Genomic DNA, 12,571 nt, shown 5'->3' with positions numbered 1-12,571 from the left:
CAACATGCAGACCCAGCCATGTGGAACTCAGTAGAGACTGTCTACTTCACAAGAGGCCGAACGCGTGTCCGCACAACCAGCAGCCCAAGCATTCTGACCTCGTCAAGTCACAGGGTAACAATAGAGTCAACGACAGGTTCTATGCTTTCCCACAACTCAGCACTCAGTAATTCTACTGATGAAGAGGATTCTTCTAATTGATGAGCGCAGCGCTCTTGGAAGCTCTGGAGCCAGCATACAATCATACGACATTAGTCTGGTGATACCTTAAGCAGTGACAAGTATCGTATTTAGGCCCAAGGCTGCCCTCTCCACGGTGCCAATGTGTCGCCATACCAATGTCTTAGTACTTAAATCTTCAAGTGGCTCTAATCACAAGAGCCTGTCTTTCGTCACTTGAATTTCATGAAACTTTCTCTTGCCAGGATGTCTCGCCTTGACAATCTCATATATATACACAAGCTACGGGTATCATACATTTTGCCACTAAAACTTCCCTACAAACGAATTATCATCGTCGCCGTCCACAATGCCCCTGGCTTTCGGCGCTGCTGTCTTAGTGGCATTATCCAGTGCCGCGTTCGTTGGAACATACGAAAAGCCGCCATCCTGCACAAAGAAATCAACTTCGTCGATGATATCCCACACTATGTCCTCGGCGATCTGTTCCTTATACCTATCACCCAGTGGTCGTAGTGTAGTCAACTGGGGTGAAGGGAAGGCTTCCGAGGAGGGCTCCAGGCCACCCATGTCTGCGTCTCTCGACGCCAACTCAGGGGGGGGGTACCAGAAATTTGGCCCGAAATTTACTTGCGCAATACCACCACAGAAAGCTGCGATACAGGGGAAATAGCCCAACATGCCGTCGTCAAACCCTGGGCGCGCACCTGCGGCTACAAGTGGTGTTGATGCAGGCGGGAGAAATGCTAGAAGGTTCTCGAATGCTATGCCAACCAGTTTGCCATTCTTATACACTTTGATTGATGAGTTGGGCAAGCTTCGTAGCGCGGGATCCTCGTGGTTTGGGTTCGGGAATATTTTGGGCACAGGACCGCGGTCGCTGTATGATTCTATTGACTTCGTAGATTGGTACTCAAGTTGCTCAAAAATAATGCTGTGTTTGTACGGCACAGGGATACGGTCACGAATAATATCGAATGCCCCGGTTTCAAACTGCGAGGGATCGTCGCTGTCAACGGCGGGGTTGTAGATACCAGACACAACTTTCTGGTGTAGAGAGATCGAGGGCAGGGAGATTTCAAGGCCAATGACATCGCCTTCGCGCACGTGGTCGTCCGGGACGTATTCGACGGATTGATTACCAATCATACTGCGATTCTTGACACCTTTCTTGCCTTTCGGGATGTGGTTGTAAATCTTGGTCGGGCGCGAGCGGTGTACAGATTCGAATCGAATGTCGGTTATACCGTAGCTGTAGCCGTCATAGCCTACCGGCGCATCGAGGGGTGCTTCGCGGCGTGCCCATCCCATGCGGATGTGTGGTTGTGGAACATTTTCTTGGCCTGCTGGTACTGGAGGTCCTTCAGCGGGCACGCCCCGGGAAATCCTGACTTCGTAATACATTCGACCTTCTCTTGCAACGATGTTGCCCCGGCCCAGGCGCCAGCCTTTCTCGTTGGTCATGATTGTTGCTGTGTCGTCGAACAAGAAGGTCCTGTCTGTGTCCTCGAATCCCATTCGCGGTCCGTAAGGTTTGTTTTCAGTCTGTCTGTAAAACTGCTTATGTCGAAAGTGTGGGTCTGCTATGCAAGGTGTGTAGCGATATCCTTTTTTATTCCACGCCCTGTGTCTATCAGTAAATCTCGCAGTTAATACCGACGGTCACGTACAAGTCAGCCACTCTTCTAAGCTCAGTCTGCCCATCAGAGAGCATCAGAGGTACAGGCTCTCTCGACACAAATGGAAGGTCTCTATGAGGTTCGTAGTCACTTAGTTTCGGCTCCGGGATGTTGTAGCGCATGGGTGAATCAGCCTTTGGTATATGCTTCTCTTTCACCTTGGTATCTGGAGTCGCTCCACGAGCTCCACCTGTAGCTTCGCGTTTCTTCAGGGTATCCCTCTTCTCCCGCTGCTCTCGTGGTGTAGGCTTCGGTCGAGACTTGGATGCATCTGGGTTGAGTGGAGAGGAGACGGTGGGCGCGTGTACTTCTTCGAAACCTTTTCGTATAGCTGGAGCTACCGGAGTGCTACCTCGAGAACGCGGAGAACTGTCTGTCATGGTTGCAACGCTGCTGGATACTAATTGTGATTTGGACATAAGAAACGGAGGTGAGGTAAGCTCCGCACAATTGAGGTCCCAACTTAAGGCTTGCACTCTGCCCCACAAATTTTTATTTTTGCCCGCATTCAAGCATTCATTCTCACTAGAAGATCAGAATTTAATCTAGCAGGCGCAACACTGACTTAATACTTGCACAACACCAATAATTATGCCCAAAGCTTCAATATCCCTCGATCAGCGCCAAGCGCTCCGGCACAATCCTCTGGGTGAAGACTACTCTCCTTCTAGCCCACTGAAGCAAAAGAAAGAGAAGAAAAGAAAGCAACGGAGTGATGTGGATGATGAGAGCTTTGTAGATTCCAGGTCTTCCCGGAAGATTCTACAGATCGGACAAGAGCTCGTGGACGAAGAATCGGCGGAGAGACAAACACATACAATTGAAGGCCCTAACCCCGCCTTCAATCTCAACTCACGAGATCCGGGCGCAGAGGGAGAAACAAACCCTTTGCAGTTCGACGATGATGATGATGAGGTATGGGCAGATGAAGAGGAAGAAGTTGTAATACAAGACGAAATAGATCCCACCGACCTGGACGTGTTCAATCGGTTCAACCCACAGAACGACGATCCATTGCTAGGAGGCGGACGAAGTGAGGGGCAAGATGAGCAAGGCACAGATCTGACAGCACTCATATTAGAGAAGATTGCAGCTTTTGAGGCTGGGAACGACAGTCCTGCCCAGAAAAGAGAAATCATACCTCCGGACGCTGTTGAGATTCCCGCGAAAGCTGTAGAAGCATTCACTAAAGTAGGCATGCTTCTATCACGATACAAGTCCGGCAAGCTCCCGAAGATATTCAAAGTCTTGCCTACGCTTGCAGACTGGCAGACCTATGTCTCGATAACGAGGCCTGATGAATGGACACCTAATGCCATGCTCGCCGCCACTAAGCTGTTCGTGAGCCAGAAGCCAGAAGTTGTTCAAGAATTTCTCAACTGGATTCTCCTTCCCCGCGTGCGTCAGGACATCTATGAAAACGCCAAGGCAAACGTACACCTCTACGATGCTGTGAAGAGATCGATGTACAAACCTTCTGCATTTTTCAAGGGGATACTCTTCCCAATGCTAACGAGCGCTCCTACTCAGAAAGAAGCACGAACAATGGCTTCGATTATGTCGAGAGTGAAGATTCCGGTCCTTCACTCGGCGGCTGCTTTGAATCGATTATGCGACATCGCCGCCGACCAGATGGCCGTCGACCTCGACTCCGCCGGGCCTACAAACATCTGTATTAAAGCGCTACTCGAGAAGAAATATGCTCTTCCATGGGCTGTTGTTGACGCACTGGTATTCCACTTCCTTCGCTTCAAGGCTGCAGACCCAACCACTGGCGACGGAGTGGAAGAAATGACTGGGGTGAGAGGACCTAACGGTCGGAAAGTCATGCCTCAAGGAAAACTCCCCGTAATATGGCATCAGTGTTTACTTGCGTTCTCCGAGCGATTCAAGAATGATATAACGGAAGATCAGAGGGAGGCGCTGTTGGACCTGCTTCTGGCTAAAGGGCATTCCGCTATTGGTCCTGAAATCAGACGAGAATTGCTTGCTGGGAGGGGTAGAGGTGTTATTGCTGAGCCACAAATGGGCAATGGAGGCGACGACACAATGCTCATTGACTAATGCCTCTGTGTGGGGGAAAAGACGTACGGCGCCCTCTGGGGAAATATTCTAAGATACCATTACAAGCTGTCAATAGGACTAGTTGCTACACGAATGCTCCAGGGTTCCAAAGGTTCTTGAGTACCCACGGGCAATTGCATGATGTCTACGTGTGGAGGATCTGATCTGACTTATCAAGTGCAGCGATAATGCCATTCTTCGTGATCATTTCAGACTCACAAGCTAAAATTCAGAGCAAAAGCAGTTAGCTGTCATTCTCTAAGCCCCTGCCTAGGTCAACGGACTAAGTAAACGTGCCAAACAACCTTACTTCAAGGCATGAAATATATGAGGGATGACGCAATGATTCGTCAGCTTATCTGTTAGGATGGGAAATGCCAGTATCAAAAGAGTAGCAAAGTGCTTTGGAGGGGTGGCTTGCTCGGGAGGTAGTGAGGTACGCGGCCGCCTAAGGTACCCTCTACCTAGCTATCCATTACATTGCAGGCGCAGGGGGCGGCGGCTTGCTAATTTTGCCCGATACAGCTAATTTAATCCTTGCCTGATAATCCCGACGACCGTTCACTTTTTTTTCGAGCGCAAGCTTTTTTCCATCAGCATCATCATCAGCAGCATCATGTTATACGCTTGACAGTGCTGTTTCACTCCCTGACTATTGATTGACTCTCCATTCCTTCACGCAATCTCATTCGAGGTTGCATTGCGCTTTTCCTTCTGCCTTGTTCACCTATTCGTCACACATCTTTCATATTCGATCATTCGGTCATCCGATATCAGCTACAGCTATGAAGAACTTGTTATCTTCAGGTGTCACGCGCCAACTTCACGCTGCAGGCCGTCGCAACTTCACCTCGATCACGACCAAGTCGAATATCACAAGAGCTCGAGGTGCTCCGAGGCCACAGTTCAACAATGTTCTCCTCCGCCAACAGTTCCGCCGCAGTTATGCGGACGCTGCTCCCAAGCCAAAGGGAAAAGGCTTCAGATTCCTCCGCTGGACATGGCGAATTACCTACCTCTCTGCCCTAGGAGGTCTTGCATACGTTGGGTATGGCATCTATGAGATGCGCTCTCCTCCTGACCAGCCAGAACCGGATCCGAGTAAGAAGACTCTTGTTATACTAGGTAAGTTGAGACGCATATGTGACTACTTTACGCAATGCCACGATTGACAAATGATAGGCACCGGATGGGGCTCTGTTTCCCTGCTCAAGAAGCTGGATACCGAAAATTACAATGTCATCGTCGTTTCACCCCGAAACTACTTTCTCTTCACGCCCCTGCTCCCGTCATGCACTACTGGAACTATCGAGCATCGCTCTATCATGGAACCCATCCGTAACTTTCTGCGCCACAAGAAATCCGCTGTCAAATACTATGAAGCTGAGGCGACAAAAATTGACTATCAGAAGAAAGTGATCTATGTCAATGACGATTCCGAGATAAAGGGAGATGTATCAAGCACGGAGATTCCATTCGACATGCTCGTCGTCGGCGTTGGTGCAGAGAATGCTACATTTGGTACGTCGTTTTACTCTAATCTACGGTAGAGTTCGCATACTAACTTGATGACCAGGTATTCCTGGTGTCCGGGAGAATGGCCTATTTTTGAAGGAGGTAGGTGATGCTCAGAAGATCCGAAAGCGCATCATGGATTGTTGCGAGACAGCGACCTTCAAGGATCAATCGGCCGAAGAAGTACAGCGATTACTCCATATGGTCGTGGTCGGCGGTGGTCCCACCGGTGTAGAATTCGCTGGAGAACTTCAGGACTTTTTCGAATCAGACCTCAAGAAGTGGATTCCAGATATCACAGAGAACTTCCATGTCACACTAGTTGAAGCTCTGCCCAACGTGCGTATATTGTAAATTTTCTTCAGAGTTAGTGTTAACATGATCATAGGTGCTCCCCATGTTTTCCAAGCAGCTGATCGACTACACTGAAAAGACTTTCAAGGAGGAAACCATCACGATCCGGACTAAGACTATGGTCAAAAACGTAACTGATAAGTATATTGAGGCTGAATCAACTGGCCCCGACGGCAAAAAGAAGCTCGAAAAGATTCCTTACGGCTTACTCGTTTGGGCTACCGGTAACGCTCTCCGCCCAGTTGTCAAGGATCTCATGCAACAGATCCCCGCTCAGAAAGACTCCCGCAGAGGTCTTGCTGTCAATGAATATCTTGTCGTCAAGGGTACGGAAAACATTTGGGCTGTGGGTGACTGCGCTATCGCAAACTATGCTCCAACCGCTCAGGTAGCTGCTCAGGAAGGTGCTTTCCTGGCTCGTCTTTTCAATCAAATGGCTAAGACCGAGGAGATTGAGACTGAACTGAAGACGTTATCTGATAAACAAGATAAGGTTCCCAACGGCGAGCAGCGCAATGCTATCTTCGCAGACATGAAGGAGCTCCAGAAGCGGCTACGGCGCGTCAAACAGATGGGCCCTTTTGAGTACTCTCACCAAGGAAGCTTGGCCTATATTGGTAGCGAGAAGGCCGTTGCTGATATAAGCTGGCTGGCGGGCAACATCGCGTCTGGTGGAACCTTGACCTACTTCTTCTGTACGTGTAACCCCTCCCACAATGACTTCACTAGGTTGCTGACGATATCGTAGGGCGCTCTGCTTACCTTTCAATGTGCTTCAGCACCCGCAATCGTATCCTGGTTCTCCTTGACTGGACCAAGAGCAAGATCTTCGGCCGCGATGTATCGCGGGAGTAAAATTCACATGTTGGCATCGCATGTACAGATATAGACGCGATTTCAGCTGACGAACTCCAACGCTTGTATATTTCTTCACGGATATACTCGTTGTCTCAGTTCATGCCTCAGGCTATTGTACACATGTATTACGAGTGGTCGTAGCTTTAGCTATCACCTGGGTTGGAAGAGCGAACCGCGATGGCGCCATGGAAAAATGATAGACTTGTTTGGTTAGCTTTTGGAATTCCCTCTATTCACAAATAATTTATTTCCTTTTTAGATCCTATTCTAAAACACTCGCCGCAGGCTGAGTGCTGGCATGGAACTTCAGTTACCTTCAGGGTCCTATGACGCACACGACTCTCTCTAAGTCCTACGTCCGCAAATTGTCATGACGTCGTGTTTCGCACATAAAACATGCATCGACTCGCGCCCATGGGTAATTTCGCACGTATATGAACCACAGTAAGTATGATGAAAAATCTAGAGGCCCTTCGACCTTTTACATAATTATAAACCATCCCTTAGAGTTATACAACTTACCAGCGATATTGAAGACCCACCTGCTCCATCTGCACTCGACTCGACTTCAGCTCGATAGCCATCACTACGTTCACAGCAAATTAGATACACTCACACTTTATCACGGCCAAACCACCAAGATGGGCGTTCCACACTCAACTGCCCGTGTTCTCGCCCCTCTTTCATTCTTGTACGACTTCGCCCTTCAGCAATACGGCATGCTCTCCACACCTAATATGAAAACTATACACGACCGCAACATCTCCTTCTTCTCCCCACAGCCCTTCTTCATTGCAGGCTTCTTCTTTCCCCAGCAATTATTCCAGCTCGTATGGCTGTACCGCCTGTACTTTGCCAAGGGCACAAAAGAAGAACTAGCCGAAATGAGTGATTTTGCGGCCGTCTATGCGCTAGGGAATGTGTGTATTGGTACTTGGATGTTGTTCTGGAATAAAGAAATGCTAGGCACAGCGAACGTGTTTGTTATCATCAATACGCTCGCGCAGGTCGGCTATATGGCCACTAGGCTCAAACCCATGCGTACGTCCAGTTACAATTCTATGTTGACGCATATTGTGAGCAAAACCTTTGCTGGCATCGGCGTACTTGACCTTTTACACAACACTTCCGCCGCATATTTCGTCAATCAGCCTGCGAGTACAGCGATCAAAGTTCTTACCGGACTGGGCTTTGCGGGGGCTGCGGTTTGCAGCGATTGGATCTTTGGGGGATGTTTGGTGTACGACCTGATTGCGCTAAGTGTTGGGCAAAGTGTAGTCGATCCAGGTTGGGGGAGGACGCTAGGTGGATTTGCCGCCGGGACAGCGGCGATAGTTGGAGTGAAGAATTGGTTGTTGTAGGTTCTGATTACAATGCCTAGAGGACGAGGCTGATGGTACATAGACCACCATATGTTAAGGGTAATAACGGATACACGACAGTTGAAGACGCAGGTGAAGCTTAGAGAGACCAAATAACCCAGGTAGGGGATGCTTGATGCCTAATGTTCGAAGAACGCTTCGAGCACTCGAGAAGTGAATATGATCCGATTGAATCATAGCAACGATTGTCATCAACCTTTGCTAAGTGGCAACATTGTCTCCGAAACTAGAGGAGTTTGGCCATCGAATGCCCCCACGCACGTCTCTACCCAATGGCGAGTGCCTAACATAGATCATGGATCTCATTGAAATAATATCAAAGCAACAGTAGCCTTTCATCATAATTGACGGGGATATTATGACATTCTCCGACTGCTTCGTACTTTACCTGGAAATTTTGAACTTACGAAAATGGTCGCGGAGAAAGAAAAGGCCTATCATTATTCTTCGATACTATTTTCTGTTCTCTGGATCAGCTCTTATCTATTCCATCATATGTATCATTCTGCTCGTCTTTTGCTAATATTTATGAAGTACTGCCTGCGGACGGGTCGATGATCGGCTTTTTCAAATCCTGGTTACTCTTGAGGTTGCACTAATTTCACCGCATCGTTTAATACAAGCATCATGGCAATCAATCGGTCAATACAAGATGCATTACAGCTCGAGATCTTTCTTTGGATAGGCTAGCATGAAGACTATAACACAGATCACCTTTGATATCCTGTGTCCCCAGCCTCGTTCGGCTATGTAAATCGAGCATTTATCCGCACACAAGATTTGCCGAACCAGACCAGGGCATAAGTGAGTATCACTTTACTTACGTTCGTCAAGATGGTGCGTCCTTTCGCTGTATATATGGCATGGCCATGGCAAGAATCAATATACTATCGCAGACATATTGCTCTATCCCATTGGTTTAGTCTACTATAATCATAACAATGCACCGTTCCTAATCTTGGAAGTCTAAGGGATAACACCACAGACTGTAGACAAAGCAGCGACGAACAAGAAGATTAACATCCTCGACCTTACTCTCGAACACGACTGTTCTGCAGATTGCTATTCCAGCCACTGCTGATAAGCCCCACAACGACGGTGTTAAGATATTGACGTAGCCAAAATGTGCTGTATAGAACGCAATCACATCGACGTGGTCATGTTGGCAAATACTTGGCTGAAGCCGATTCCACGTTCACTAACAACCAAAGAAAAATATTTATAATCTTTAATTGCAGAAGCCAGGCCATGAATATTGCCACCAAGAATGTTGCACATTCACGTATTTGGCTCTCCTCCTACCTGGGTACAATTCCGTCCATAAAAGCTACTTCACGTAGTAGTTGTAACTATCAAGATTAGAGCGATAATTGTCCATCGTATCTGGAGCTTAACTCTCTTAGCACTCGTGCACGCGTGTTCATACTTCATTTTCCTAACTAGAGCTCTCCTTACTTATTCGCTTATAAATAGAGATATAGAACTATAAAAAGTAAGTGTTATCGATATATAGATATATCTTAATTCTACCATATCTTTATCTTATCTTTATTAACTCTTTTAAGAGATAAGAGAAACATCTTTAGAAATTCTTAGAAAGTTCTTAGCTAATAGTCTATAGAAAAAATATATATTAAACTTCTATATACAATGAAACCCTATAATAGACTAAATTATAGTTTAGGGCTTAGAAGTATATAGAGTTTATTACGCTATTATACTCTATAAGTTTATAAAGTAATTATAACATATAATAATAATAATATTATTATATAACTAGGTAGAGTAGTTTACTCTATAGATATATACCTTCTCTAGTCTAAGCTATTATATAAGAAGAAACCTTTATAAAAGGAAAAACTCCCTTCTCTCTATAACTATATCTTATTAAACCTTTATATTATCTTAAGTATATAGCTATTAGAAATATCTATAGGCCTATAATCTATAGTACTATTATTTTATCCTTAGGTAGCATGTATAGAGTATAGGGGTTATTAGTTAAGGGTTATCTTTAACTAATAATTAGGGTTCTCCCGGGGTTCTTCCGGTATATACTAGGGTCTATCTAGTATATATCTAGTTACTTCTAGTATATATATCTAGGTCTATTAGTATTAAGGAAGAGAGAGATATATAAGTATCTACCGGGTAATATTCTTAGAGTACTTATTAAGCTACTATATAATATTAGAGGTCCTTATTATATAGATAAGTAATTATCTCTATATATAGAGGTCCGGATATATTATAAGATAATACTATATTATATCTCTTTAGCTATATACTTTATACTATAGAGATATATCTAGAACGCCCCTCTAATATAGATAGTATAGAAGTTCTATAGCTTCTATTTAGGCTTAGAGGAGGATAGATACTTAGGCTTTTATAAGCCCTTTATATATCTATCTACTTAGTTTCTTCTATAGTCTCTAAATCTATTCTAGATATCTAATAGATCTAGAGAACTTCTTTCTATTTATTCTAGGTCTATAACTATATAGTCTATATAAGCTTCTAAGGGTTCTAATAGTCTAGAAAGATATCTAGGTTATCTCTAATCTCTTATATAATTTAGTTTAAGTCTATCTCTATTAGACTCTTATACTATAGTTAAGTCTAGTCTATATATAGTAGTACTTAATAGTAGGTACTAACTTATATATATAGTATAGTAAAGGTATATTCAGCGTGTCCTATATATTTCTATACTTATTATTTAGTAAAGTATATTACCCTCTATATCTAGTAGAAGTTCTATATACTTATTATATTTATCTTATATTACAGTAGTACTATATTAGTAGCTTTATATATACTAGATATAAGATAGAGTATATAGTTCTATATAGACTTAAGCTTTATTTATCTAGTCTATATAAGGGCTATATACTAGTACTTATATCTATATATAAAGGCGGGTCGTATTATAGAGACGTATAGCTAGCGCGCCTTATTCTAGATAGTTCTCTATATAGAGGCCGTAATCTAGTATATAGTAGCTTCTATCTTAAGGGCCCTAGATACTATATATATAATCTATAGACCCTATTTAAGTTTATTATTAATTATAATACTAAGTATATATATACTCTATATTAGTAGTTTAGTAAAAGTATCTATTCTAGAATATTACTCTCCCTCTTTAGTAGTCTATCTTCTATAGTAGTTAATAAAGTATATAAGTTAGTATTTCTCTAGAGTAAACTTTACTCTATAGTACTTTATCTACTAGATATATCTCTTATAGTCTTATTTAATATATTTATATATTAAACTAGTATTATTATTAATAGCTAGAAGGTATATATTATTAGCGTATTCTACTATCTCTATATATTATATCCTCTATAGAAGGTCTATAGTAAAGAAGAGAAAGAGAATTAGAGAGATAGTACTTCCTTATAGAATACTATATATTATCTTTCTATACTTACTTTAATATCTAGAGATATATATCTAGGTAATTCTTTTAGCGAGAAAGGACTATATAAACTTTATAATCTATTTAGATATATATCTCTTCCGTAGGTTATAGATAAGTCTTATATAGTTTATCTTATTAAATATACTAGCTATATTAAGAGAGAGTAATATTACTACGCGTCCCTACTTCTATATAGTCTAGATAACTTTAAGAATATATTAGATAGTAGTAATTAGGGAGCTTCTAATCTTCGCCTTCTAGTTCGCTAGAAGGAGATTATATTCTTATATTATAGTATTTATCTTCTTTATAATTATAGTCTTAAGTATCTTACTAAGATAGAAGAGAAGAGTAATTAGTCTCTATCCTTTTAGGGAGTTAGAGTTCTTCCCTAGCTTTAGAAGTATAATAGTATAGATAGTCTAGAAGCTTTAGGGGTAGTACCCGTTCTTAGTATATATCTAGAAGATAAGACTAATAAGTAGTAAGGTTATCTATATAGTATATTTAAGGTATCTATTTAGTATTCTATCTAGTCTAGATACTTTATTATTTAGGAGTACTTTAATAGTATTAAGTATATTCTCTTCTATAATCTCTATAGAGATATTAACCGCGTCTAGATATATATTATTATTAATATCTAATAGGTCTACTAGCTCTAGAGGGAGAAATATAACTTCTTAGAGAATTTCTATTTTTTTAGGGCTTATAGTATATATTCTCCTCTAGTATATTAGAGAAGGTATTAGTAGTAGTAGCGTCGGTATATCCACGCTCTTAGCCTACTTTACTATATACTATAGCCCTATAGCCTATTATATATATTTATTAGTAATTATATACTATTATTTATATTATTTATTATAGAGGGTTCTATTACGAGATCGGATTATCTCTTTCTATTTCTTCTATACCTTAGTTATCTAGATATAGTATACACGTGTATATAGTCTCTAGGCTTTCCTTCTACTTTTATATATTTAAGGTATATCTCTTATATCTAGAGGCTTATATATTTAGTATAGTACGTATTTATCTCTTAAGTTTTAGAAGGCTTAAAGAAGGACTTATATAGCTCTATCTATAGCTAGACTATTAGATATATT

At 42.7% G+C, this 12,571-nt stretch overlaps 4 protein-coding genes across 4 annotated transcripts; 3 read left to right on the top strand and 1 right to left on the bottom strand.

Annotated features, from left to right (window-relative positions):
• Window positions 1-319: 319 nt before the first annotated feature.
• Window positions 320-2,281, bottom strand: EJ05DRAFT_481143 (Ash2-trithorax family protein). The gene is made up of 2 exons (XM_033745006.1): window positions 1,851-2,281; window positions 320-1,804 (listed from the first exon to the last, which is right to left on the bottom strand). Exons 1-2 carry the CDS (start codon window positions 2,237-2,239, stop codon window positions 487-489), a joined length of 1,707 nt encoding a protein of 568 aa, XP_033595059.1. The 5' UTR covers window positions 2,240-2,281; the 3' UTR covers window positions 320-486.
• Window positions 2,282-2,354: 73 nt separating this feature from the next.
• On the top strand, window positions 2,355-4,105 carry EJ05DRAFT_481142 (Bystin-domain-containing protein; the record flags this gene model as incomplete). The annotated part of the gene is made up of 1 exon (XM_033745005.1): window positions 2,355-4,105. A coding segment is annotated over exon 1 (1,469 nt), but the record flags the coding sequence as incomplete, so codon positions are not given.
• Window positions 4,106-4,580: 475 nt separating this feature from the next.
• On the top strand, window positions 4,581-6,923 carry EJ05DRAFT_294545 (external NADH-ubiquinone oxidoreductase-like protein). Its single transcript, XM_033740548.1, has 5 exons — window positions 4,581-5,048; window positions 5,106-5,444; window positions 5,500-5,777; window positions 5,827-6,487; window positions 6,541-6,923. Exons 1-5 carry the CDS (start codon window positions 4,709-4,711, stop codon window positions 6,645-6,647), a joined length of 1,725 nt encoding a protein of 574 aa, XP_033595057.1. The 5' UTR covers window positions 4,581-4,708; the 3' UTR covers window positions 6,648-6,923.
• A 242-nt stretch (window positions 6,924-7,165) lies between these two features.
• EJ05DRAFT_481140 (uncharacterized protein) lies at window positions 7,166-8,358 on the top strand. The gene is made up of 2 exons (XM_033745004.1): window positions 7,166-8,007; window positions 8,055-8,358. Exons 1-2 carry the CDS (start codon window positions 7,292-7,294, stop codon window positions 8,113-8,115), a joined length of 777 nt encoding a protein of 258 aa, XP_033595056.1. The 5' UTR covers window positions 7,166-7,291; the 3' UTR covers window positions 8,116-8,358.
• Window positions 8,359-12,571: the final 4,213 nt, after the last annotated feature.

Source organism: Pseudovirgaria hyperparasitica (genome assembly GCF_010093815.1).
Source record: "Pseudovirgaria hyperparasitica strain CBS 121739 unplaced genomic scaffold EJ05scaffold_41, whole genome shotgun sequence".
Classification (NCBI taxonomy): Eukaryota; Fungi; Ascomycota; class Dothideomycetes; order Acrospermales; family Acrospermaceae; genus Pseudovirgaria; species Pseudovirgaria hyperparasitica.
The sequence above is the reverse complement of the archived record's forward strand: the minus strand, read 5'-3'. Positions and strand labels throughout refer to the sequence as shown.

Coding starts and splice junctions, on each gene's coding strand:
- EJ05DRAFT_481140 (XM_033745004.1), top strand. CDS start 7,292: ATGGGCGTTCCACACTCAACTGCCCGTGTTCTCGCCCCTCTTTCATTC. Junction 8,008..8,054: donor GGAGTGAAGAATTGGTTGTT/GTAGGTTCTGAT, acceptor GATGGTACATAG/ACCACCATATGTTAAGGGTA.
- EJ05DRAFT_294545 (XM_033740548.1), top strand. CDS start 4,709: ATGAAGAACTTGTTATCTTCAGGTGTCACGCGCCAACTTCACGCTGCA. Junction 5,445..5,499: donor TGCAGAGAATGCTACATTTG/GTACGTCGTTTT, acceptor CTTGATGACCAG/GTATTCCTGGTGTCCGGGAG. Junction 6,488..6,540: donor AACCTTGACCTACTTCTTCT/GTACGTGTAACC, acceptor ACGATATCGTAG/GGCGCTCTGCTTACCTTTCA.
- EJ05DRAFT_481143 (XM_033745006.1), bottom strand. CDS start 2,239: ATGACAGACAGTTCTCCGCGTTCTCGAGGTAGCACTCCGGTAGCTCCA. Junction 1,805..1,850: donor CTTAGAAGAGTGGCTGACTT/GTACGTGACCGT, acceptor TGATAGACACAG/GGCGTGGAATAAAAAAGGAT.